Genomic DNA, 25873 nt, shown 5'->3' with positions numbered 1-25873 from the left:
CCTAGCAGTTTTTCTCTGACTCGGAATCCCTTTTCTCCCAAACTTTCAAAATCAACAGAAACCCGCGGCGCATCTCCGCATCTCCAGTCGCCCCGCGGTCTCCACCGGGTCCCGCTCCCTGAAGCCAGGCCCACGAGGTCGTAGAAACTTCCCGCCAAGGTCCTCTCCCTTCTTGGCCGATACTGAGACTTCCTTCTCGATTCATTTGCTTGTCATCTGTCCTGAAGCGAAAAGTCAATTCGACATCTCCTTTGACAAGACGACTGGTAAGGACTTCCCTGTCCCGGTAAGTCCCAAGGACTTTTGTTTACTTCTTTACCCAAGTCGGTGCAGAGAGCGCTGCCTGGGGAGGGCCTCGGGGCGCCCTGGGTGCGCTCAGCACACCGGATCTCCAAGGGGTCCCCCGAGGGGTCCGCTGAGCTGCTCCCCCGTCCCTCTTTCCCTCCGTCCCTCTCTTCACTGTCCCCCACCCCATTTCTGCCCTCTCTTTTGGAAGTTAGTTATTATGACTCTTTACCATCTTCATCTCTTTCTAGGGAGCCAGTCCCTTCACACAGGGCACCCATTTCCCTCTGACACCAGGACCCACCACCTTCTCTTCCCAGGGGTTCCTCACAGTTTCACAGAAGAGCTTACATGTGAGGAGGGGAAAACCAGCAGCCCAGGTGAGTTCACCACCTTGTCAACTTTTTAGGGCTTTTACGAACACTTTATTAATAAAGGAGATAAGCCGCTGGCTGCAGGTATTTTCTCCACATTTGTCATTTGCTTGCCTTTGATTTTGTTTTTGACCTTATAGACGTTTATCTGCGTTTTTTTCTCTCTTTTTATGGCCTCTGATTTTGGGCTCCAGGGAAGGGAAGAAAGGCCTCTTCCCTCTGAAGTGAGATGATGAGTACACCCATCCTTGTTTTACTCTAGGATTTTCTTGGCTTCATTTCACATTCAAGTATCTGATCCACCTGGTAGAGAGATGAGTGTCTGATGTCTGTTCTGATGACTGGTTTTCCAGTTGTCCCACAGGCATTTATTAAGGAACCTAATTTTCAACAGTAATGTAAAATTTTATCTTTATTGTATTACATATTCTCATATATTTGAACAAACTTTTTTTTTTTTGGCAGGCGGGAGGTAATTAGGCCTATGTATTTATTTTAGAGGAAGTACTGGGGATTGAACCCAGGACCTCAGGCATGCTAAGCATGTGCTCTACCACTTGAGCTGTGCCCTCCCAGCTATATATTACATATATATTCCCAGCTACATACTTATATTCATACACACACATGCTGGACTTTGGGCTAGAAGAACTGAACTTACAATAAGCTGTTAATTATTGAGGAGAGGGACTGGGTGGAAAGAAGAAAGCATTCAGTTTTCACTATGTCTTTCTGTACTGTTCAGCTTTTCTCGTGATGGCATGTATTGCTTTTAAAAAAATTTACTGAAGTATTGTCGACTGACAATGTGTTAGTTTCAAGTGTGCAGCAAAGTGATTCAATTATATATATATCTATTATTTTTCAGATTCTTTTCCATTATAGGTTTTTTTAAATTGAAGTATAGTCAGTTACAATGGGTCAGTTTCTGGTGTACAGCATACTGTCCCAGTCATGCTTTCCATTATAGGTTATTACAAGATATTGAATATAGTTCCCCATGCTCTACCACAGGACCTTGCTGTTTATCTATTTAGTTAGTTATCTATTAGAGTTCCCTGTGCTGTATAGTAGGTCCTTGTGCTTTTTTATTGTCAGAAGGGTTTTCCTGGGTGTTGTGTCATGGGACATTTCTGTTTTCTTTCTATTTGTTTATTTTTCTTAAATCCTAATATCTTAAAACCAAGATAAGGGGGATTTACTGGAAGATGCTGAGGTACCTCAATCAAAGGAGGCGTCAGGCAACCAGCCTGCAGGAGGAGACAAGCGCTGCTGGGTCTCAGGAATTTCTGGAATCAGGGCTGGGATCCGGGAGGTCCTTTCTTGTCTCTGCTTGTCTTGGTGCATCAGCTGCCTTCTCTCCCACCCCGTATAAAATGAGAGGAATGAACATGGGTGCCTTGTGCATCGTGCATCGTAATTTCATCTCTTGCGGCTCCTACAGAAGAGAGAGACCGACTTCCTGAGTTCCTATTTAACAGAATTCTCAGGAGGGACTTTCTTTGGCCTGGCTTGGGTCAGGTTCCCTCCTCTCTGGCCCCCTGCCCCATGGGCTCTGGCCGGCTTAGGGGTGTCTCTAAGTTGCTGGCAGATCCTCTGGGGTCGCAGAGTTGGAGAAGAACAGTCTCAGTAGAAGGGAGGGTGCTGGGAAGATAACACATTCATTTATCATGACTCACCCATCCAGTCAACTTCTGTCAGGCACCTGTTACGCCCTAGGCTCTGTGCTGTGTGCACACAGTCACCCAGCAAGGTCCCAGCCATCAGACAGCTGAGGTCCCAGTGAGGGAGGCAGGCTGGAAATCAGAGTCCTGGATCCGCCAGACCCACTGTCCCTGTTCGCAAGAGGAGTCCCTTCTGTTGTCTGTCGAGGGGCCTCGGCGGGCTGGCTTGGGGCCTCCGCTCTGTGAGGTGCTGATGGCTGAGACCCGGAGCCGGCGGGCCTGGCCGGCGGGGCGGCTGCAGCTGTTCCGAGTTGCCAGCCAAGAGCCAGTAGGTGAAGGGAGCGGCTTCCTGTTGAGCTGAGGTTTCTGGCTCTGGCTTGGAAGTCAAGGCGTCCCCAGAAACAAGCTGTCAGGCAGCCCGCGAGGTTTGGTGGAATTTTCATTGTAAAAAGGCAAAAGCCAGGGGGAGGGTATAGCTCAGTTGGTAGAGTGCTTGCTTTGCATGCATGAGGTCCTGGGTTCAATCCCCAGTACTTCCATTAAAATAATAAGTAAGTAAATAAGAACCCAATTACCCCCCTGAAAAAGACAAAAGCCAGGCCTGGATCAGGTGCCTGACTCCGCCACTTCCTTGGCAGGAAGTCTCAGTCCCTCAGGCAATGGTCCTGCCCAGGAAACTTGGAAAAAGACAGAGGGAGTTTCAGCTCTGGTCCCATTACTGGTGGGAAGGGACTGCGGAGGGGGGTGTGGGGGGGGGCGAGACGCCTCAGGGGAAGGTTTTCTGACGTGCTGACTCTGCAAGAGTTGCCCGTGGGCTGAGCAAGACCGCTGCCCACGAGTTACAGCCCCTCTGGAGACTGCCACAAAGTGCTCTCCTGTAAATGTGACAGATGCCTGGGGCCAGCAACCCACGCAGCGATGCATGGGCTTGGGCCTCAAGGGATGAGGATTTCTACTCACTGTCCCTCACCCCAAACTGCTCTCCTCCATGCTGGCTGTTGGTCCAAGTGTGGATTTGCCCCAGCGTGTCTTACGTGATGCGGGGGACATGTGTGTGTGATGTATTGTTTATACGTGATATAGGAACGGTGGTTAAATTGAGGATTTAGCCAATAGTTTGGGGACTGGACAGAGATCACACCTGGAGGAGTTGTTCGTAAACCTGAGGACCCTGGACTCTGAGGCTGAGAACTTCTCCAAAGGGCCCCTGCCACCATTACTTTTGAAAGCAAGATATCAGGTTTCTGTCCTGCTGGGAAGGATAATAGTGCATCTTCCATTGTAGCAGTGAGAACAAGACCAAAACAGGGTATTTGGGGAACTAAATGTGTCGGGAGCTGGCCGGGTTGGTGAGGGGGTGGAAGGCGCTGGTCGCGTGGCCACACCCACCACAATTGGTAAACAGCGCACCAACTGCCACCCTTCCGCGCCCGCACCTGCTGCCTCCTGGCGTTAAGGCAGCAAAGGCCCAACTGGCTGCGTCTGCAGAGGGAAGCCAAGAGGTCGCTTTGGGGCCAAGACCATGGGGCAAATGGTGAGGAAGCCCTGAGAAAGCAGAGACCACACAGGAGAAAGAGGAGAGAGACAAAGTAGAGAGGAAAGGAAGGCATGAAAGGAGCCCAGAGTGGACAGAGCAGAGGCGGGAGTGGCCGGTCCCCTGGGCTGCCTTGGCTTCTGTCACCAGTCCAGCTTGTGCTAGTCCACGTGTAAACCTTCAGGAAACCTGGCTTGTGGATCTGACTTTGTGATGCACAGAAGCTAAGCGACACCTCCCTACAGCTCCCATGGCTTCTGCTTTTCACCTGGTGACAGTTCTGGTGTCACTGTCTGTTAATAGTTCTCTCCCTCTTTCTTGAGGCCACAGCTTATTCATCTCTTCAAGCAGAGCATCTGGCCCTGTGCGGGGAACCTTGGGGGTGCCTATTAATGTTCGAATAAAGACCTGCATCTTGGCCCAGCCCTCACCCAGAGGCTGTCGAACAAGCAGAAGCACCGACTTTAGATTCAATACACGTTATCAGCCACGTGCAGGAGGTAAGCTGGGCCAAGGAGGTTCTTTCTGGGCCTCTGAAGTGGAAAACCAGCAGTGAAAAGGCAGTTAGCTGCGGGAGCAGAGGCTTCAAGGGCGTGTGGGAGGTGGACAAGTTGCGTGGGTACTCTGGTGCTTGTCATGGAGGGCCAGTTATGAAGGACCTCACGGGTAGAAGGAGACCCACAATGGTGGACATCCTGGGGTTTTGTGACATGTAAAACACAGGTGTCCGTGATCAATAAAGCTGATTATAAATCTCATGCAGTTGCCAGTCTACTTGTGTAACTGTAATAGGGAGGAACCTTCATATTCCATTACAAGTTAATCACCAAAGGGATGTTGCCTATAAGCTTAAATTAGACGTAATGGCCCATCTCTGGGAACCTTGTCTTCCAGGTAATGAGCATTAAGCTAAAATATCTATGTTGAGCTCACAGGAAACACCCAGACCACGCCCACCTGTGAATGGCAAGGGGGTGAAATTAACCCATCCCTCCGGAGTCTGGCTGGAACCAGGGCTTGACCCCCTCCCCTTTTAGTTTAAACGACGCTGGAATTCCAACTTGGTGAAGATGGCTCTTTGGGGGTCCTAGTCCACCATCTTTTTGGTCTGCTGGTTTTCAGAGTAAAGTCATTATTCCTCGCCACAACAATTTGTCTCTAGACTTGTTGGCCTGTTGTGCGGCGAGCAGTAGGAACTTGGTCTTGGTAACAAATTTTGGCCAGCCAAGAGTCTTGCTGCTGTGGCCAGCCAGCCCCGGCTGGGGAATTTTCTGGGAAGGTCCTAGTGGCTGCAGGACCAACTGTCCTGAGGATCTTTCCTTCAAATTTCCCAAAGTGGCACCGGCTGCCCCAGCGCTTGGCAGTTGGAGCCAGGAATCAACTTCTGGGAGCCAGTGGGCTCCATGCAGTAGGGTAAGTGGCTTCAGGGTGTACAGTTTGAAACATTATTTCCTCTCTGTTTAGGGCTTTTTTGCTCCAGAATGAACCAATTTGTTTTGTATTTGAGTAGGGTACCCTGTTGGAAAGAGGAAATAGTTGCTGGATTTTTACTCAGTTTGTGAAATGTTGTTTTTTTTTTTTCCAATGGATGCTAGCATTTGTGTGCATCGTTTGTTTGGTTTGCCTTGTATTTGTCTTTAAAAAATGGAGACAGTTTCAACTATTTCTAAAGAAAGTCCTCTGAGGTGCATTTTGGATGTCTGATTACAGCTAGGAAACCATGACAAAGAGGAAGAGTGTGTGACCACAGTACCTGTTCGGATCTCCACCAGGGGTTTAGGCAGGGTCATCTCGGGACCCTGTGTACCATGTACTTCCACCTTTGTGTTAATTACTTTGTTTGTGTCCCCTGTGTTGTTGGTATATGTAAAACCCCGAGGCCAAATTGAGAGTTTATTTAGGGTTTTCTGTTTGTTCTTTGGGTTTCTTGTTTCATTTAGTTTTGGTACTGTTTCTCCATTTACAGCCAAATCAGTTGATCTTTAAAACTTTTGCTGGTGTCAAATGGAGGAAAGGAACAGGAAAAGGGGGGGAAAACACCTGTCCTCGTCCGGAAGTGGGACGTTCCCAGGGAGAAGAGAAGGGTTCCCCTTGGTTCCTAAAACCTCCAAAAGCCCCCAGATCACCAAAACCCCCTAAATCCTCTGTGTGGTATTACATTAGGGTGGGAAAAAGTCAAGTTTTCACCTTAGGTTAAATAAACCCAAGGGAAAATCTGTTCATACAGGAAGAAAGAAAAGAAAAGGAATGAGGGTGAGGTGCCTATCTCTGGCTGAGCTGTTATGCCAATATATCCACCCTTCCACCCCCTCCCAACACTGGGGCTCAGGAAGTGGCCAGACTGGCATCCGTTCCTTACAAGAATCAATTAGAAAACCCTGCGCTGGTTCCTGGAGTGCAGGGACCTGGTCTCATATTGCCATCTAGGACCCAGCTGGAGCCAGGAGTCACTCCTGGGGCAGGGTAGATTCCCTTGTGCACTTAGGGAGCCTGCGTGCAAATGGTAAGCAGGCTGCGTATCTATGGATGCATAGTCCTTTCTTCACCCCAGACTTGTTTAGTTAGAAAGATCGCAGCCCTCCTTACAGGGAGGCTCCTCTGGGTGGAAGGAGGATGGTCATCGACTAGGCCGGGGAAGAAGCTGACCAGCTCCGCCTCAGACCTAGGTGGTCCACCTGAAGCCTGCTTGGCATCACCCCCAGCTGAACCAAATCGGGACTCCAATGAGGGAGGGACACCCTTACTGGAGCACTTCACTGTAAGCGCATCTTGGCAGAGCCTTGAAAAGGGGAACCAAAGCAAAAGAGCTTGAACAAAATTCAAGAAATTCAGTAAAAACCAAATGAAGATTTATAAGGCCAACAGAGCATACTGATGTAGATCCCTGAGGCCCCTGAAAATACAAAGCGCCCCAGTAGAAGAAAATGACAAAAGTTAAGATTGTATGTTTGGAATGAACCCCTCTCAGTTGGTAGATGTTGCTTTGAAAGAGTTCAGCAGCAGGGGACAAGGACAGGAGATGCAAAAAAAGACACCATATTTCTGGCGGTGGCATTGGATTCCTGGAAGGTGAGTCACCCAAAGAGAGGCAAGCACCTTTGGGGAAGGAAGGATGCTCTTACTGTTAGAAAGAAGGGCACTGGGAAAAAAGATTGCCTTAGGCTAAATAGGAAGGAGGGGAATAAAAGATGGGAGTCGCTCGGCTGGAAGAAGGAAAGGAACACTGATGAATGAAGAGGCCCAGGGGCTCCCTTGGCCTTAAGGTGCCCAGTTCCAATTTCCCCACAGGAGCCGCGGGTAAAATTAACAGTGGGGAACGAGCTGATTAACTTTCTGATGCAGGTGCAACATACTGTGGTGAACACCAGTGTGGCACAGAACACACAATCCATCCTGGTCATGAGAGTCCCTGGAGGAGTACAAAATCCTTCATTCTTAAACCCTCCAGGATGCCAACTAGGGGACCTCACTCTGAAACAGTTTCTTCTATATGCCAGAGTGTCCAGTCCCTCTCCTTTGTAGGAAAGGACAAAGCGAGGGCCATAGAGTAGGGTTTCAGACCTCCCCAGATGGGGTCTCAACACATAGGAACCTGCCCTGCCGAGAGCTAGCCAATAGACTTGACTCAAATGCCTTGAGCTGTAGAACATTTCCCATAGCTGCTGGTGTTTGTGGACACTTTTTCAGGATGGGGGGAAAACCATATCCCACCCAGACAGAAACAGCTTCCAAAGTGGGTAAAGCCCTCCTTGAGGAGATTGTCCTCTGATTTGTATTAAAGCATTGCAAATTATTTGGAAAATACATTCATCTTGGAGACTACAATCAACAGGAAAAACATGAGAAAATGAATGATGCATTAAAAAGGAGCATTGCTAAGTATGTCAGGAGACTAATTTAACTTGGGATAAGATCTTGCCAGTTGCCCTGCTATGGATCAGAGTGGTTCCCAGAAGCAGGCTTAAATTAAACTCCTTTGAAATACTGCGTGGTAGGCCATTCCAGTGTCTGCCCAGGCAGGAGAATCTATAAATGCTCTGAGGGACCTAGCGGCTGCCAATTATGTTAAAACTTTGGGCACTGTTGGTCTCTGTTCATGAGTGTGCCTCCAGCAGATCCACCTATCCAAGTGGAGTAGCTTTACATCCTTTCTGACCCTGAGACCGAGTCCTCCTTAAAACCTGGAGAGAACAAGGGCCTGAACTTCAGCTGCCTGCCTGGTGGACAGGACTGCACGTGACACGCACTCGCCTGTTAAGCAAGCTACGGTAAAGCTGTGGATTCATCCCACTTCGGTTAAAAGAAGCACCACTGTCCTTTAAAAAATGACCCAACTTCTGAGAGGCCTGGGGACCTTTAGAACCCTTTAGGTTGTGAACCCTTAGAATACTTAAGGTTGCTCTTCATAATCTCAATACTTATTTTTTTTAATTCCATTGTAGATGGAGACAGGTTAACCTATTTAATTTTTAAAAGCATTTTATTTTATTATTTTTTAATGGAGGTACTGGGGACTGAACCCAGGACCTCGTGCATGCTAAGCCTGTTCTCTACCCCTGAGCTATAACCACCACCATAATCTATTTAATTTTGTCCAGATAAATAGCACAGGAATTTAGTGTAATCACGGCACAAAGTTAAAATTCATAGATAATGTGTTGGGAGGTGGAACCAAAACCCCAAGTTCAATTACAAATTAAGACGACAAAGTGCTGAGGGGTTCCATCAAGTTCAAATAGTTGTAGGTTAAAAAAGCAAAGAGGATTGTACTGCTGACTAAAGTTTAAGGAGTATTCCCTGTCCAAGGCTGATCCATTCATTCCATAATCGCCTTTACTTTGTCCTCATTACGCAGGAAGTAGCCAGGGTGGTCTTTGCCCCCTTTCCCACAGGACTGTGGAATGGGTCATTGACAGTGGGGAATTGTAAAAGGGAAGAACCTTCATGTTCTATTACAAGTTAATCACTAAAGGGATGTTGTCTATAAGCTTGAATTATACATAATGGTCCATTTCTGGGAACCCTGCCTCCCAGGTGATGAGCGTTAAGCTAAAACACCTTTGAGCTCACAGGCAACATCCTGACCAAGCCCGCCTGTGAATGGCTGGCTGCAGGCGGGATGAAACTAACACATCCCCTCCAGAGCCTGGCCGGAACCAGTTTCTTTTAGTATAAAAGAAGCCTGAATTTTAACTTGGGGAAGGTGGTTCTTTTGGGGCACTAGTCCACCATATTCTTGGTCTGCTGGCTTTCTGAATAAAGTTGCTACTACCTCGCCCCAATGACTCATCACTGGATTTGTTGGCCTGTCATGCGGTGAGCAGTACAATCTTGGTCTCTGACCTTGGACATGACCTAGTTGTCTTTCATACATACTGCTCTGTTGGATTAGTGTGAGGAAGCCACGTGTAAGACATGAAAAGTGCTTTGTCCACTACTTTCTACCCCCATGAGGAAACATATGGGTAGCTTCTTAAATAAAACAGATTCCTGGCTTCCCATCTCTGTCATCTTCCTAAATTGAGATTCTTTGGGAATGGAGCCTAGAAATCTGAATTTTAAATAAGCATGTCCTGTGATTGATTAGGTTGGTCCAAGGAGACTTAGAAAAGACTGAAAGAATGGATTAAGGTGCGTGTGTGTTTGGGGTAGGGGAGACAGTACTTTGATCTGTGGCCACAAGGTGGCAGCAGAGGGAGGTAAGGAGAAACTAGCGTCTCAGGCACCCAGAGGGGCTGGGGTTGGGCCGACACTGGGATGGGTTCTGGGAGGAGGCAGGCCCTGTATTGCTTCAAGGTCTCCTTTGCCAGGTGGAGTCTGTTACTGCAGACGAATCCCCCATAACCGCCTGTCTCATTACCAGATCTTTAGGGACACTCTGCTTTTGCCAAACTCTGCCGGCAGAAACTGCATTAGTGTGACCTTGGCCAGGCTGTGGGTGGTGGTAATGTGTGTTCCATGTGGGTGAGTATGGGAGGCAAGGGATGTCACCTGCACAAGGCAGCTTACTTAAAGGACACCTGTGCATTGTTGAAAGCAGGGCCTTCCACCTCCCCGCCCACCCTTTGCTGCCAGGCTTGTGGTTCCAGGTGTTCTTAAAGGACCAATCCGCCTGCGCTGGGCCTGCTCCACTCATGAGAGGATTGGGTCTGTGGCTGGGGAGCTGACCGAAGACCAGGCAAAGGCTACTGGGACGGAGTGGGGGCAGGGAATACAAGATGGGGCAGCTGCCGCTGGGAGCAGCCAAGATGTCCCTGGCTGCAGTAGGGGTGGTAAAAGGATTAGGTGACAGTCCCCTAACCCAGCCCGGAACTAACACCCTCCTCCCCCTCACTCACACACCCTGGCCTGCCCCCCTCCAAGCCTGCCAAAGCTCAGAATAACCCCAGGGCTAGATGGCAGGATGGCGGGGGCTCTGCTTGGTGCCTTGCTCCTCTTGCAGCTCCTTGGTATGGTCAGGGTCGGGGGAAGTGGTCGGGCACACACACAGGATACTGATGTAAAGGGACAGCACAAAGACAGGGACCGAGACACGATTTTTGGTTTCCAGGCACACTATCACTGGTTCAGGAGACAGACATGAAAAAATACACAGCCTCAGAGACAGGCACACAGAGAAACAGCCTTGCAGACCCAGGGGCGGAGAGGAGGCTCCTTAGCCAGTCCATCTCCAGTGAGCCCACTGCTTGGCCCCTTCCCCAGGCAGAGGTGAGGGGAAGAATGAGGAACTGCGTCTTTACCACCACCTCTTGGACAACTATGACCCAGGACGCCGGCCAGTGCAGAAGCCTGAGGACACTGTCACCATCACCCTCAAAGTCACCCTGACCAACCTCATCTCACTGGTAAGATTCCCCACCTCCACCCCAGTGCCGTCTCTGAGCCCAAATCCCAACCGCTGAGCTCAGTCCTAAAGCTCGCACCAATCACCCTAATCTTCCATTTGCAGAATGAGAAAGAGGAGACCCTCACTACCAGCGTCTGGATTGGAATCGTGAGTCCCGTCTGGGGTACAGTGAGGTCTTACCCAGGGGCTCCCTTTCTCCCAAACCTCTGGCAGGCCCCAGGGCACACGTCCTTGCGTCCCCTCCCTCTTAGGACTGGCATGATTACCGACTCAACTACAGCAAGGACGACTTTGGGGGTGTAGAAATTCTGCGGGTCCCTTCAGAGCTCGTCTGGCTGCCTGAGATCGTGCTGGAAAACAAGTGAGGACCCGGCCACAATGGAGGGAAGCCGAAGCCTTGGGGATGGGCTGGACTTGGCTGGGGCAGGAGTGTTGCTTGGACGGGGAGGGGGCCGAGGACCTGCGCAAACGCTCGGTTTCCCGGAGCCCACAGTATCGACGGCCAGTTCGGCGTGGCCTATGCCGCCAACGTGCTGATTTCCGACGGTGGCTACGTGAGCTGGTTGCCCCCGGCCATCTACCGCAGCACCTGCGCGGTGGAGGTCACCTACTTCCCCTTCGACTGGCAGAACTGCTCGCTCATTTTCCGGTAGGAAATGTTACTCCAAGGCCCAGATGATTCAGGGATTATGGGGACAGGGGGCGGGGCGCCTAATCTAGGGCAGGGCTTTGTGCTGGAGGCGGAGCCAGACATTTGGATGGAGTGGGGCGGCTCGAGCCGGTTAGAAGTAGGGGTGAAAACCGAGGCGTGGAGGCGGGGCCTGGGTAAAGGGGTGGGGCGTAAGCCCCGCCCCCATGCCAGATCCCGGCATCCAGAGCCGGGCCTGAGAATGGGGCCCAGGTCTGAGCCTCAGATTGCGGGTCCGAGCATCTCAGGTGGGGGCCTCGACCCTGGCTCCGCAGCTCTCAGACGTACAATGCTGAAGAGGTGGAGTTTGTCTTTGCCAAGGACAACGGTGGTGAGGCCATCAGCAAGATCGATATCGACACTGAGGCCTATACCGGTGAGGCCTCCTGCTCCAAAACACCCGCTTCTAGACCGGTCCAGAGAGGGAACTCGCTGAGTAGGGTTGCCCTAGGCCATCGATGCTGAAATCGACTTTGGCAACCGCGCTTCAACCTGCCCCTTTTATGAAATCACTTTTGATTGTCAGACTGGTCCCGCTTTCTCGCTTGTGGCGGTTCCATCCCCTCCCGGGAATGCCCCTTTTGCTTCAGTTGTCTCAAGCCGGCGGCCCATGGCTCAGGCAGTCCAGACCACCTGCCCCACCCACCCTGGTCCAGACGGTTTGCATCCTCTCCTCACTCGGAGTTACGGGCTCCCGCGGTCAAGTGTGGGGCGGGAGAGCAGAGCAGGGCGCCCCACCCCCCGACAGCGGGCTGACCGCGCCTCCTGTCCTGCAGAGAATGGCGAGTGGGCCATCGACTTCTGCCCCGGCGTGATCCGCCACCACAACGCTGGCTCCGCTGACGGCCCCGGGAACACTGACGTCCTCTACTCGCTCATCATTCGCCGGAAGCCGCTATTCTACGTCATTAACATCATCGTGCCCTGCGTGCTCATCTCGGGCCTAGTACTGCTCGCCTACTTCCTGCCGGCCCAGGGTAAGGAGTGGCCCCGACCCCAAACCTAGTCTCGCTCCTGGAGGGTGGGGCCTGCTCTCACCAGGCACTCCCTCCAGCCGGTGGCCAGAAATGCACTGTCTCCATCAACGTCCTGCTTGCCCAGACCGTCTTCTTGTTCCTAATTGCCCAGAAAATCCCAGAGACGTCTCTGAGCGTGCCGCTACTGGGCAGGTGAGGGCAGAGTGTGTTGCGTGGTTGGTGTAAAGGGCGGAGCCAGACGAGCATGGGGTGGGGTCGGGGGCGCGGCTGGGGAGGGCGGGGCCAAAACCACTCTGGGAAAAGTCTTGGCTGTCTCCTCCCCACCTGGGCTTTATTTGGATGTGGGGTGGAGCTAGGACCGTGTTGGGTTCTCTGGTCCTCTGTCCTCCGCACTGCTGCTGGACGCCACCTTGAGGTCTCCTGAGTATCTCTGTTGGGGCGGGCTGGCTCAGTGCCTACCCAGCTCCGTCACGTCTGGCATCCAACTCTCCCCTAACCCCAAACTCACCGGTTCCCCGGGGGTTTCGAGGCCCAGCTGGCACCGCCACTGTTGCAGGAATGAGGTGGACCCCTGCAGACCTCGTCCACACAGGCATAGCCACACCCCCTGGAGCAGAAGCTGGGCGGTAGCGCCCGCAGCAGCACTAGCTTGCTGAGCCCCCTCCTGTACGATATGGGCTACCCGGGCCAAGGCTCCACCCGGATCCCCAGAGCCTGGATCTGGGCCCTGGCTGCCGTCGCCACCGTCTAGTCGTCGCACCTCCTGCTGCACCCACAGGGCTGAGATCTGCAGTGGGGGTACAGGAGTTGGTGGGAATGCAGGGGTCCCAGCTCCCGCTGCTCGATCCCCCTTCCTCGCCCCTCCTCAGCCCCCCAGTGCTCCACCTCTAACAAGGTGGCCCCGAAGTTCACAAGGCTGGCCGTGGCTTCTCTTAGCAGCAGCCCCAGGGTGGGTTTTGGGGCGAGTGGCTTCTCTGGCTCCCCTGGCTCAAGGGACTTAAGCTCTCTGAAGCTCTGCTCCAGATATTCATGGGCTGCGGCCACAGCAAGTTCCAAGGAAGAAAGAAGTGGGGGCTGGAGGGCCACCTAGAAAGGCAAAGGGGCAGTGGAGTCATGGGGCAGAGGTCATAGAGGAAAACGCTGGAGATCTCAGAGGGTATCGAGGTGCCAAACTTGGGGGGGGGGCTTGTCATAGCCTCACCTCCGTGGAGCTGTGGAAGTGGTAGACCCACAGCAGGGTTTCCAGGGAGCTGGGAGTCTCCTTCATGGTTGCCACTGGCCGTAAGAGGGACAGAAGGGGCGGGGGATGCGTCTGGCCCCACAGAGGAGAAGCAGCTGAAGGGTATAACTCCACCCCTTGATGAGAAGCGCGTTTGTGAGGTCAGAAGATGAGCAGCCCCCTCTGTGGGTCAGGGTAAGCGGGGAGACTGTGACGGCAGCCAAGTCAGAAGATACTGTGCCCTCACTCACTCCGGGCTTGTCAGGTACCTCATTTTCGTCATGGTGGTTGCCACACTCATTGTCATGAACTGCGTCATCGTACTTAACGTGTCTTTGCGGACACCCACCACTCACGTCATGTCCCCGCGGCTGCGCCACGTAAGTGCCAAAGTGCCGGGTGGGTGGCTCCGCATGCGAGGTGGGGCTTCGCTTTAACCCCGCCCCATCCCGCCCCGCCCCCGCCCCGCCCCCAGGTCTTACTGGAGCTGCTGCCGCGTCTCCTGGGCTGGGGCCTGCCCCCTGAGGTTCCCCCGGCAGCCTCGCCCCCAAGGCGGGCATCGTCCCTGGGCCTACTGCTCCGCGCGGAGGAGCTGATACTGAAAAAGCCGCGGAGCGAGCTTGTGTTTGAGGGGCAGAGGCACCGGCACGGGACCTGGACCGGTGAGAAGAGTGGCCCGGGGTAGGGGGTGGGCAACCGGGGTGCCTGCAGCGGGGGCGGCTCCTAGTCACCCGCCCTCGGTGTCGCCCCTACCAGCTGTCCTCTGCCAGAGCCTGGGCGCCGCCGCCCCCGAGATCCGCTGCTGTGTGGATGCTGTGAACTTTGTGGCCGAGAGCACCAGAGACCAGGAGACCACTGGCGAGGTGGGGCGCTGCGGGGGCCTCCGCTATTCTTGCTATCCCTGGCTCTCGTGCAGCAGGCTCCTGCAGCCTTTAGGGACTCAGCTTGTGCCTGCTCCTTCCCCAGGAGGTGTCCGACTGGGTGCGGATGGGGAAGGCCCTTGACAACGTCTGCTTCTGGGCCGCTCTGGTGCTCTTCCTTCTCGGCTCCAGCCTCATCTTCCTCGGGGCCTACTTCAACCGAGTGCCCGAACTGCCCTACCCGCCGTGTATGCAGAACTGAGCCCGCAGCCACATTCCCACAGTCTCCAGGAGGAAAGAGATCTTGAGGAATAAGTTGCTGCCACTGCTTTTGTGAGCCTTTCCCCCTGCTGATAAGTCTGTCTTCTGTAAACTTCCCAAGGGGAGTCGTGTGTACATGTGTGTAGATTCCTGGCCACTGTGCAGGAATCAAGAGTGGGCAGATGGCTCAGGCAGGCTCTTGGAGCCAATCCTCCAGAAAGCAAGGTCCACCCTCAGTTGAGTCTTGCTGACCTTCCAGTTCTTCTCGGGCCCCAGCCCCATGTGATCCTCTAGCCCTGTGAGCTTCTAAGAGATATGTATCCCCAGATAAGAGGAGACCCCTTTGCAGGAGTTGTACAGAGGGAGGCTGGAGCCAGGAAGCCAGGTCCCTGTGTGGCCTTGCCAGGCTCAAGTGGGCAGGCACCAAATGGCCTCAGGTTTAAGGCTGACGATGTCCCAGCTCTCCCTCAGTCATTTCCTCTAAGTTTCCTTGGCCCAGCACTGCCCACCAAGACTCACTGATTGCAGATTCCATCCCACCCTGCCCTGTTCATCCCAGCTCTGCTGGCTTGCCCTGGCTAGTACCCAGGATTGTGAGAGAAAATAGAACAAAGGGGGGCCTGAAGTGGTGGGAGCTGGTTGAATTGTCTTTATTAACAAACGGGATATCCAAGGCCACTACATTGAAGAGGAGTGGGGGCAAGGAGAGGACGGGGCTACTTGCTGCTCACACTATATACAGATGCAAGCAAGGGGGTGTGGAGGGGAAGAGCTCCCTGCTCCCTCCCTCCACCAGGGCAGAGGCTAGAAGAGATAGGGGTTGGAAAGGGAAATGTTTTGGCTGGCGGGGGTCCCCCCTCCATTCCCTGGGGTTTGGGGGGAGGGGAATCATTAAAGTGCTTTCAGAAAATGAGGAAATGGTCCCTGCCCCTGGAGTGGCTGGTGACCTCCCTAAATCCTAGGGCCCAGTGACCCCCCCCAGGGTCTGGTACATTCAAGGGGGGAGCCGGCTCCCCTGACGTGCAAATAAAGGGACCCAGGGCCCTGCCGAGTCAGCAGCAGTGGGGTACGGGGGTCCAAGCCCCAAGCACTCTCCTCTTAAGTGGAGAAAGGGGGGTAGGGCTAGGCCCACTCAATTCCTGGTTAGGGGGAGCTGTGCCTCTCCCCAGAAGCTGGGACAGGCACAGTTTTGGGGAGAGAACATGTTGGGGAAGAGGACGGTCACGTGATCACAAAAGCATCAGGGGTTAGAGGTCACGTTCCCAGCAGGCTCCAGTGAATCAAACCAGTAAAAGCAAAAGCCCAGGGAGGGAAGAGAAGGGCGGCCCAGGAGGTCTGGCTGTTGGGGGAGAGCTGGTCTGCGTGGGATAGTCCAGCCCAGGGCCCCGTCACCAGTTCATGATGCAGTTACGGTTCAGGGTCATGAAGTAAACTTGGCTGCTGCCCCCAGAGCGGACTGAGGCAAAAAACACCTGGGTGGGGGAGGAGACACAGTCACCAAGGGATAGGGGGTGGGGGTGTCTCAATTAACTGGGAGAAGGAAAGAGGAAGAAAGAGAGAAACTGCAGAAGTTAGTCCCTCAGAATGCCCCCAGCCCCAGGGAAAGGCAGGGACACCTAGAGAAGAGGGGAGACTGGCAGACCTCTGGGATGAAGGAATCTGGAGAGTTCTCAGAAACTGAAGGCGAGGGAAGGGCAGGCTGTGACTGCACAGTGCGCTCCCCAAGCGGGGGGGCCCTTTCAAGAAGACCCATAACCACCCCTCCCCCAACTCTGCCCAGGGGCCCAGGGCGAGGGCTGCCCAGTGCAGGGGAAGGGGCTCCCACCTTGTCATTCCGCTCGCACAGGAACTTGAGTCTCTGGGCTCGCTTGTGCATGAAGACCCCGTCCAGGTGGCCCGTCTCCACAGAGCGGATCTCAATGGCTTTCTCACCCCAGCCCATGATCTGGTTGGAGCAGATGTAGGCTGGGGAGAAGGGAGCAGAGGGGCCATGAGAGGCTGCAGCTCCACCTGGGTACACGGCTTGGGGGGTGGGCACCACACTCACCCACAGAGGTGGGCATCTCTCCCCACTGCAGCACCACGTCCTTAATGATCCGCCCGTACGTGTTGACGTAGACGCCCTCATCCTCATAGCACAGCAGCATCTCCATGCCGTCGGTGTTGGGGAGGAAGATGATGGCATGGGGCGTGATCTGGCTCTGGATCTGGGGAGGAGAAGGCAGGCTAAAGGCACCGAGCCTGGGCCGAGACTGGTGGCCCCACTCTGAGGTGTGGCCCCGCCAGGCTTACGTGCACGGGGATATAGATGTCATAGCTGTTCCCCGAGTCGACGTCCACTGCGTGGAAGCCGGCACTGGAGCCATAGATGACCTTGAGCCGCTGTCCCTCCTCTACTGTAAGGTCGACCAGCAGAGGGCGGTGCGGGAGGTCAGCAAAGGACTGTGGAGGAGACAAGGGCTCAGGGGATATGGGTGGAGGAGCCAGGCCTTGGGACAGTGTTGGGGGCTGAGGCTGGGGTTACCTTGAAAGCCATGAATTTGTGGTAAGGTTTGGGGGCCCAAGCATACACCTCCACGGAGTTCTTCAGGGCGATGACCAGGAACTTGATACGTTCGTATTTCACTGGGGGCAGGAAAGAAGACAGATTCGGGGACTTCCCTTCTTGGGCTGTGGCCTTTCCCACAGGTCTCTCTATACCCCTAACCCCAGGCCTGGCTTCAAGGCTCTCTCAGCCCTTAAGCCCAGGACCCCGTTTCTCTCTTCTCATACAAATGTGTCGTGACCTCCTCACCAACACGGTAGTGCCCGCAGCCCTCCATGTCCCCCACAGTGGTCCATCCCTGCTTCTTCTCCACTTCCGGGTCATTGTGCAGAATCTTGTTCCGGAGCCAGGACAGGTAATACACCCGCAGTTTGTTCCTTTTCCCTGAGGGGCGGACACACACACACTCCCTCATCAGAGGTCCAGCTTCTGCCTCCCCGCCATCCTTTGTGTGCGTACCACGAAGGGTGAGAAAGTGTAGCCCCACCTTCCGGCTCCTGGACCAAGGCTGCCCTCCTCCCAGGCTGAAGATGGAGACAGAGCCGAGGAGCTGAGCCCCCTCCTCCCGGCCCGTCCCGCCCTCGCCCTCCACACACACCTGAGATGGTGATGAGCAGATTGAGTCCCTCTAGCACATCCATCTGCTGGAAGCGTCGCCGCCCGATGAGCCCGTACACTTTGCCCTGCCCGCTCCGGTCCAGCAGCATCAGCCCGTTCTCTGTGCCCACCAGCAGGTTGACCCCTGCAATAGGAGCCCTTGGGCAGATCAGAGGCAGAGCCAGGCCCTCACCTGACCAGGAGCATGGGGGTACACCAGACCCCTCTTTCCCCTCCCGGCCCTGGCTTACCCCAGAGGGCTGCACAGAGGATCTCAGAGTTGAACCGCTTCTTGTACTTGCGGATCTCGGGGGTTTCGCTGTGGGCCCGGGTGTTGGTGGGGTTCACGTTGACCACAGAGCCTTTCCTCACGTCGTACTGAAGCTGATCAAGCCGGCTGCCCTCTCCGCCCACCAGGGCTGCCAGGAGGAGGAGCAGGGAGGGGAGTGGACTGTGGCCCTCTGACCCTGTCTCTCTTTACCCCACACCCCACATTTGGTCTTGGCTTGTCAGAATACTCAGAATGGAAGGGAAAGACTGGAGAATGGAGGAGGAGCCTGGAGGAACTGGAACAGAGTCAGGAGGCCTGGCAAAGTCCCTGTTCTGTCATGCAGATCCCTGGGCCACCACTGAACATTTTTCCTCTTGGGTCAAGGGGGGCCCCAGAAGTCCTTGCTGCTGAGGTGCCAGGGTGGGTGCTCAGGCCACAGGGGAGGCTGTGATCGCTTTGTGAAGCTGTGCTGAGGCCCCCCGTGCCCGTCCCCAGGCCTCCTGTCCTCACCTGTGATGGGAATGGTGTCCCCACTGCCTCCGGGCTGGTAGATCCCCAGGTCCACAAACATCGTGAACGAGCTCTTGCCAGGGGCCTTTACCAATCCCCGAGACTGGTACTGCAAGGTGGGGGCAGCAGTCAGGCAAACATACCAGACCCCCACCCACAACCTCCTCCTGCTATTGTCCCCTGGCCAACCAGCACCCCTGGGTCTCCTGCCCACGCCAGTGATCTCTTCTTTCCCCATGGAGTTGCCTTCACCCACTTACGTCACTGCCTCCATCCTTCAAGGGCGGGCTTTGACCTTTGCTGCTCTCGGTGGGCGAGTGGCTGGGCTGGACCACATCTGGCAGGTTTGTGTAACCGTTGCTGTCAGAATGCATCAGGCTTCGCTCCTCTTCAGGGGTCTAGAGGAACAGAGGGAGGGGCCAGTGCTGGGGCCGAGGGGGGTGCACGGCAGGCACGGGGAAGAGGGCGGGCCCACTCACGCGCTGGACCACCATGGTGCCCCCCCCGTAGGGGGTCTGGGTCCCGGCTATCTCCTCCACATCGTGGACCACCATGGTGCTGACGCTGTCGGTGTCTCCATCACTGCTACGAGAGAGAGGAAGATCAGGAGGTCCTCCAGGCCCTGCCTGTCACCCAGGTGCCACCCAGGTGCCCCAGGGAGCAGATGAGTGCAGGAGGACGGGCACCTGCAGCGTCCATTCAGAACACGCTGCCCTGGGCTCTCCCCTGTAGCCTCAGCACTGGCTGGCTGGGCCAGCATCTGGGGAAGGCTGGGCAAGAGGCACCCGGAGAGGCCCGCCCCCAGCCCTGTACCCCTTTCTCCAGAGAAGGGGAGGAAGAACTAGCCAGCAATGACAGCTGGGTCCCTCATGCTGGGAAAAGGGAACCAATTGCCCTCAGACGCCGCCCCCACCCTGCCCCCAGGACACCCCCATACCGGGCCCCAGGGGTGTCTCTGCTCCCCTCCGATGGGTCACCGTTGCTCTCCTCCTCCTCGTCCTCGCTGCTCTCCACCTCCTCGCTGGACGATGAGTAGTCCATGGCCTTCTTGGGAGGCCGGGGGGCCTCGTCCAGGGCCCGCTCTTTCAGCAACACAAAATCCTACAGAGGAGAAGCTGCGTGAGGGGTGGGAGGAGGCCGTGGTGCACAGGGAGCCAGAGAAGGGGCAGGGTAACAGGAGGGGCTCCCGCGAGCAGACCCCTTCTCACTAACCTCACCAATGGCTCGCTTATAGCTCTGGGAGGGGCCGCGGGGGAAGGGCAGCCGGGAAGAGGCAGGAGAGAGGTCGAGAGGTTAGTAACTGAGAAGTGCCACCCCGTTAGCCGCAGACCCTCCTGTCACGCAGATTAACGAAGGCCCCGCCCCTGGCAACCAGCCCCCTGGGGCTCAAGAAGTCCCACATCCAGCCCCCAAGTCCCAAACCAGGAGGTGGCAGCGGGGCACAGCGCCCCCCGATGACTTACTGCGGGCCGGCCTGGCCGCGAGCGGTGGTCATCAGGCTTGGCTTTGTTCCCAGGGGAGAGCACGGGGGAGCTGTCCAGCTTGGAGGAGGCTAGACATGGCAGGGTGGGCGAAGGGAGGTCACTGACACCTGCACAGGGTGGCCTCAAGCCCTCACCCCACCTCGGGCCTGAGTCGCTGAGCTCGGCGGCAGGTTCCATGCTCAGCCTGGTCCCCACCCTGCCCCGACTCAGTCCAAACCTGCCAAAGGCAGGGACAACCCTGATGGAGACATGAGTGAGGCCTGCCTCGCGTACCTCCCACACGGTTCCGCTCCAGCGAGCCGGCCTGCGGGAGGTGCCCGTGAGAGGCAGGGAGGACGCTGTCTGAGCGCTCCCAGCCAGGGTCGCTCCTCCTGAGGTCGGGGTTACTGTGGGAGGGGCAGAGGCAGGGTCAGGGAGGTGGGCTGTCCCCTCCCCGGGATGCTGAGCTGTACCGCAGAGGGGGCCATCACCAGGGGAAGCAGGTGGCAGAAGTGAGGACAGAGTGAGTCGTTGGGGGACAACTCCATTACCTACAGGCGTTGGGCGGGCCAGGGGGCTGAGCAGGGGGCCCTGGAGGCTTGGGGGTGCCCCGCTCTGCCCGCCTTTGCAGGTAGATTTGCCAGGCGGAGTTGCTGCGAGGTCTGTGGAGGGAGCACAGGGGTGCCGGGGGCGGGGCAGGGAGGGGGCTGAGGTGACTGGGTTGGGGCTTGCCCACCCCTAAGCGGGTAACCTGGCCAACTCCCCTCTGCCCCCACCCTACCCTGCTCCCTAGGCTGCCGCACGCCCCCACCCAGGTGTTACCTGGCACGGACAGCCTGGGCTGGCCGGGACCCTCCGGCCCCACTGGTGTTAAGGGCAGTGGCAATAGATGAGGTCCTCTGAGGCACCTGAGGAGAGAAGAAAGGACCCAGTGCCCCGTGCTGGGCGCCCCACGGTCACTTCGTCCTCACCAGGACCCTGGAAGGTGCCCGCCACGCCTTTATGGAGAAGCAGACTGAGGTCAGGGACGCTAACCAACCTGTCAAAGGTCACGAAGCTGGCAAACAGCAGAGCTGGGATCTAACCCATTAGCCTATCCCCTGGTGATCCCGAGACACCGTGGGCAGTCCCACACTCGGCACTGGGGTCACTAAGTTACACTCACATGCAGCCCTGCCCACCAGACATTAGGGATGGGGCTGGCGCAGGCCCTCGCCCTTCCCTCCTCTTCCAACCCTGAACCCATGTCCACCTCGCCTGCTGCCCACTCACCCTCCTTCCCCTCCCTAAGACTTCTCTGCCCTTTTCTGACTCTGCAGGGCTGTCCTTACCTTGGGAGGGGCCTCATTATCAGGCCGGACCCAGGCTGGGGGGTTCGGGCTGGGGCCAGGCCCTTCGGAAGTGGGGTCTGAGTTCTGGCGGATGACGGCTCCTCGGGCACTAGGCGTGGCAGTGGGCGTGGGGACGTCGGGGTCGTGGGAGGCTGGGAAGGCAGCCAGGTTTCGTGTGGGCTGGTCCTGCAGGGACTGGGATCGGGGTACAGGCGCTGCATATGGCTTCAGTGGGACCCGGTGTGCCACCAGGCTCTGCGGGGAGAGACCAGGGCGGGTGGGCTGCCTGCTCTGTGGCACGCTCCAACCTGGGAGCTGGGGCCTGGGCTGGGAGGAAGGGGCAAGTAAAGCCTCTGGCTTCCAACTGTTCATCAAAAGGGGCTCCTAGAGCCCAGGAACAGGTAAGACGTAGAAACAGGCGAGTGCAGCTGGGAGCAGGTGCCGAGCCTGCCCACGTGTCCGGAGGTCTGTGATCCCTGGCCAAGGGTGTGCATGTGTGTGGGGGCGGGGTGTGCACACGCACGTCGTGATGTACCTGTGCTGCGTGAGGCCCCCTGTGTCTGTATGTTAAGGCAGGAACGGGGAGAGACTCACCTTGTGTGGTCCCTCCTGGGGCTCCACCGGCCTCTGCATAGGAGGAGTTTGGGAAAGGGGGCCTGGGGGCCCAGGGGAGGCCTGGGGGACGGGGGGCTCAGGCCCTGTGCTGCCTGGCTTGGTCTTGGCCAAGGGAGAGTTCTGCTGCTTGTTCATCCTTGTTCTCTCTTCTACCTGTGATGCGAGAGGAACCAAGCAGCACAACTTGTGTCTGCTTCTTAAACTGAGGTCCCGACCTCTCCAGCCCTCCGGTCTGCGCTGTGTGCCCCTTTCCCCTTCCCAGGGCCCGCCCCTGCGGCATGATCCTGCTTGATGCTGTCAGGCCCCGGGCAGCGGGACTAGGAGGAAGGAGTCTCAGGCAGCAAAGACGGCAGTGGGTACCTCGCGGGCCCAGGCTGGTTTGTCGGCAGGGTTAATGCCCCGACCATAATGATACAGGGGCTTCCTGTCCCCGGGGAGGATCTGCTGCTGCTGCTTCTGGAGCTGCTGCTGCTGCTGCTGCTGCTGCAGGGACTTGAGGTAGGCGTGCTCCTGCTGCAGCTGCCTCTGCAGGCGCTCCGACTGCCGCTGCTCCTCCAGCTGCTTCCGCTTGTATTCCTGGGCCCAAGGGTAGGGAGAGAGAGCTCAGCAGGGTGTGCCCCGGAAGTCAGAGCAGGCATGCCCTTTCTTTTCTCCAGCTGCCTAGAGAGGAAGTGTCCTCCCTTGATGCTTGGGTGCATCCCTTCCCCTGAAGTGCTCCCATCCCATTCCAGCTGAGACGCTCTGAATACGCGTCTTCCCAGAGGAAGCTGGGGACCCCGTTACCAGCAGCAGGGCCTGTTCCTGGAGCAGCTGTTGCTGAAGGATCTCGAGCTGTCGCTGCTCTTCCTCTAGCCTGTGACGGATATATTCCTGGGGGGTGGGGGTGGGGGGCAAAGGGCAGGGAGAGAAGGAGGGGCAGAGGAGGGGCGGCAGCAGCGGCGAAGGAGTTTGGAGGACGGATCAGATTGGCGGGGTGAGGATGAGGAGGAGAGCGGGAAGAGTAATAGAGCAGGATGAGCCCGCAGAGGGTGGGAGTGAGGACAAAGGCAGGCGGAGGCCCCATGAGGGAAGGTGCCCGGGAAAGGAGTAGGGGATGGGGTCAGGGGGTGCAGAGAGATGGGGAATGAAGGCACAGAGACAGGAGGAGGGCAGGGAGCCAGGGTGGGGGGTTGAAGGGTGGGAGAAAACAGAGAGAAAGAGTGAAGCTGGAAAAGATAGGGGGAATCTGGGGGGGGAACGAGGGGGAAAGGGGGCTGGGGAGCAGGGGAGGCAGGCAGCAGGAGCAGGAGGGGGGCCAGGGGAGGGGAGGGAGGGGTGTGTCTGGTGGGCGCTGGGGGCGCTGTACCTGCTCCCGCTCTGCCTGCCTCCTCTCCTCCTCCCGCCGCAGGGCCTGCATGTCCTCCAGACGCCGCTGCTGCTCCTTCTCCTGCAGCTTCCGCTGCTCCCGCTCCCGCCGCTGTTGCTGGGGGTGACGAGATGCGTGGCCTTAAGGACCGCGCCAGATGGTCGGACAGCACAGCCCTGGAATAGGGGGGGGCGACCCCAGCCCATTGCTGGAAGGGGGATCCCTACTGGATGGTGCGGACTGGTCTGCGTCTCACTGGCGATGGTGGTGAGAGAATAGCTTCAACCTGTTTCTACACAAGAGCTCACAGGAGCTTGGCTCGGAAGAAACCGCGGTCTAAGACGGCTGTGGGCTTGGGAAGAGTGCAAATGAGAGGCTGACTGCTGCCCTTGGAGTGGGCCAAAGTGGATAACACCTTCTCCTACCCTCTCCTCCACCACACGAACAAAACCAAAAATTAACAAACCCAACACACACTCCTGGCCCCTCTAATGAACCTCGGCCTGTAGTAACAGCCTTTAGCCACAAGAGGGCATCAGGTGCCCATGCACAGAAAAGCAACCTAGAAAGGGACCCCGCCCGCGCCCTGGCGAACAAACATCAGTAAATCAGGTCGCGTTCACTCAGTAACTTTCACAATCTTTCTTCTAAAACAAAAAGTAAAGAAAAGAGAAAGAGCACAAGCCTGCTCCAGGAGACACCTTGGCAGATAGAATTTTTGGTTACTGCTACCTGAAAGCACCATTTATCAAGAGGAATCTGCACTAGGTGCTCTTGTAACAGGCTTTCTTACAAATTACTTTTTGTTCAGCAAAGACAGGGGGGCCCGCTTTGGGAGCAGTACACGGGCAGTGTGGAAGCTTCCATCTATCTCCTGTTGCTTACTTTTTTTCTGTTAAGCTCAGCGCTCTATGAATTTTGGTTTCAGGTAATTGTTTCAACAAAAACCCCATCATGTAAGGCAATTTTTTAACCAACCTCTACACTTCTGTCCCCTGTGCAAAATAAGTACATTAAAATATATATGCATTCAGATACAGAGTATTTTTCAATCTGGCGATTAAAAAAACTGCAGCTATTTAAAAATAAGATTCTCTATTAGTTAATATAAAATTCTCCCACCCACCTCCAGTTAGTGCAACTGGCAAGACTGTGCAAAGCAAATCCAAGTTCAAATAACTGAAAATAAAAGGAAGAATCTTCTTCATGTTCAGATGGGATAGTCGCTGGAAAGTCGGATGCCCAGGGCACTGAAAGGTTTGTACACGGAGCCCCCAGCTCCCCAGCACCGAAGGGAAACAGAGCAGACAACCCTGGAGTTGGGGGTCATATGCAGAAACAAGGGCGGGACAGGCTTGTCTGTGGGGAACCAGTATGGCTTTGCAGAAATGTCCCTGCTCTGAAGGGATGATGGCACAACAGCCACACAGGGCTGGCAGGGGACAGATTGCCTGGGGACCGACCCCTGACAGAGGACAGAGCCCGTCCATACAAGATGGCTCCCTGTTCTCCCTCGTGTCCGAAGGGAACCAGAGGTGGGACCAGAGACCCCACCAGGCCCTTCCAGGACACCCCCCACGCCCCTCACCTCCTCCACGCGCCGCCGTTCCTCCTTCTGCTCCTCGATGCGACGCTGCCGCTGGTGCAGGAGGTGCTGGATGTGTGCCTCAGGGTCTCGCTGCTGCTGCTGCTGCAGCTGCTGCTGCTTTAAAGCCTCCGAGTTGCTCTTGTTCTCCTGCTGGAGCCGGAGGAATTCCCGGCGGAGGGTGGACTCCCCGGGCACATTCATGATGGAGCTGGGTCAGGAAGGCACATGGAGCACTGAGGTCAGAGGCCACCCTCACCCCTGGGAGCCGAGGTGGCGCATCACCCGGACCAGACAGCCTGCCTCTGGCCACCCCTGGGTGACTGGAGACCTGCCCTCCTTCTGCCCTGCCTTGGGCCCTGCCCCTTTTAACGTCCCAGCCTGCAGCCCTGAATCCTCCTTGCCCCTCCTTGCTCATTCATCTGTTGTTTCTTCTCAGCACGCAGGGATTCCATTTTATGGGGTCTCTACCTCTCTGTGCCCACTATCCCCAGACTGAGAGCCCCCAAGCTAAGGACCACTGTTGTCCCCTCAGACGGTAAGTGACGGTCCCTAACCTCTGCCTGCCATGCCCACCTCGGCTCTCCTTCTTCTCCGTGGCTGTCGTCTTCCTCTTCGCTGCCGCTGTATTCATACTCTGTCTCCTCTGCAGGAGGGAGATCGCTGCTGTTTCTTCTCCCATTGCCCCAGACCCCACCCTGGGCTAGGGAAACCTTAGACGGGGATAACCAGTAAGGTCCGTCTGGATGGCCACGCACCTGGGTCCCCGCCCGCCTCCTTGGAGCAATAGGGCGACGGTGGGTCTCAGGTTTGGGCCTGGACAGAGACGGGGATTAGCCCCCACGGTGGGTGGGAGGTGCCCGTGCACTTACACATGCACATGCTCAGTGTGAGGCTCTTAT

At 56.0% G+C, this 25873-nt stretch overlaps 3 protein-coding genes, 1 long non-coding RNA gene and 1 other non-coding gene across 9 annotated transcripts in view; 2 read left to right on the top strand and 3 right to left on the bottom strand.

Moving 5' to 3' along the window:
* Positions 1-391: 391 nt before the first annotated feature.
* On the top strand, positions 392-14825 carry CHRNE (cholinergic receptor nicotinic epsilon subunit). Its single transcript, XM_072940508.1, has 13 exons — positions 392-665; positions 4181-4357; positions 10560-10702; positions 10807-10851; positions 10956-11065; positions 11198-11353; positions 11668-11768; positions 12169-12369; positions 12447-12561; positions 13854-13968; positions 14064-14250; positions 14345-14451; positions 14555-14825. Exons 1-13 carry the CDS (start codon positions 506-508, stop codon positions 14708-14710), a joined length of 1773 nt encoding a protein of 590 aa, XP_072796609.1. The 5' UTR covers positions 392-505; the 3' UTR covers positions 14711-14825.
* LOC140686434 (uncharacterized) lies at positions 693-3009 on the bottom strand. The gene is made up of 3 exons (XR_012060250.1): positions 2339-3009; positions 1880-2097; positions 693-1039 (listed from the first exon to the last, which is right to left on the bottom strand). It is a non-coding gene; the product is annotated as an uncharacterized lncRNA (long non-coding RNA).
* On the top strand, positions 2789-2862 carry TRNAA-UGC (transfer RNA alanine (anticodon UGC)). The gene has a single exon. It is a non-coding gene; the product is annotated as a tRNA-Ala (tRNA).
* C16H17orf107 (chromosome 16 C17orf107 homolog) lies at positions 12675-13903 on the bottom strand. 2 transcript variants are annotated; one of them, XM_072940509.1, is made up of 4 exons: positions 13571-13903; positions 13255-13455; positions 12878-13156; positions 12675-12799 (listed from the first exon to the last, which is right to left on the bottom strand). In XM_072940509.1, the coding sequence occupies exons 1-4, from the start codon at positions 13634-13636 to the stop codon at positions 12722-12724; spliced, it is 624 nt and encodes a 207-aa protein (XP_072796610.1). In that variant the 5' UTR covers positions 13637-13903; the 3' UTR covers positions 12675-12721. The 2 variants fall into 2 exon arrangements, with proteins under 2 accessions (XP_072796610.1, XP_006217659.1); XM_006217597.4 differs by having other exon boundaries at positions 12675-13156; positions 13571-13901.
* Positions 14826-15343: 518 nt separating the features above from the next.
* The window catches only part of MINK1 (misshapen like kinase 1), a 44290-nt gene continuing 33760 nt past the window's right edge, over positions 15344-25873 (bottom strand). Inside the window, exons 11-32 of one of the 4 annotated variants that reach the window (XM_072940504.1) lie at positions 25548-25617; positions 24975-25182; positions 23387-23503; positions 22402-22617; positions 22021-22194; positions 21427-21681; positions 20918-21003; positions 20647-20757; positions 20390-20502; positions 20096-20184; positions 19570-19733; positions 19112-19217; positions 18893-19030; positions 18633-18741; positions 18103-18270; positions 17853-17996; positions 17504-17638; positions 17234-17334; positions 17002-17151; positions 16757-16916; positions 16535-16674; positions 15344-16181 (exon numbers count right to left, since the gene is read on the bottom strand). In XM_072940504.1, the coding sequence (XP_072796605.1) occupies positions 16098-16181; positions 16535-16674; positions 16757-16916; positions 17002-17151; positions 17234-17334; positions 17504-17638; positions 17853-17996; positions 18103-18270; positions 18633-18741; positions 18893-19030; positions 19112-19217; positions 19570-19733; positions 20096-20184; positions 20390-20502; positions 20647-20757; positions 20918-21003; positions 21427-21681; positions 22021-22194; positions 22402-22617; positions 23387-23503; positions 24975-25182; positions 25548-25617 (3038 nt within the window). In that variant the 3' untranslated portion in view covers positions 15344-16097. The remainder of the gene's footprint in view (positions 16182-16534; positions 16675-16756; positions 16917-17001; positions 17152-17233; positions 17335-17503; positions 17639-17852; positions 17997-18102; positions 18271-18632; positions 18742-18892; positions 19031-19111; positions 19218-19569; positions 19734-20095; positions 20185-20389; positions 20503-20646; positions 20758-20917; positions 21004-21426; positions 21682-22020; positions 22195-22401; positions 22618-23386; positions 23504-24974; positions 25183-25547; positions 25618-25873) is intronic. The other 3 variants (XM_072940505.1, XM_072940506.1, XM_072940507.1) reach the window with 3 other exon arrangements.

This window comes from Vicugna pacos, chromosome 16, assembly GCF_048564905.1.
Source record: "Vicugna pacos chromosome 16, VicPac4, whole genome shotgun sequence".
Classification (NCBI taxonomy): domain Eukaryota; kingdom Metazoa; phylum Chordata; class Mammalia; order Artiodactyla; family Camelidae; genus Vicugna; species Vicugna pacos.
Note: the sequence above shows the minus strand (reverse complement) of the source record. Positions and strands in the feature narration are given on the sequence as shown.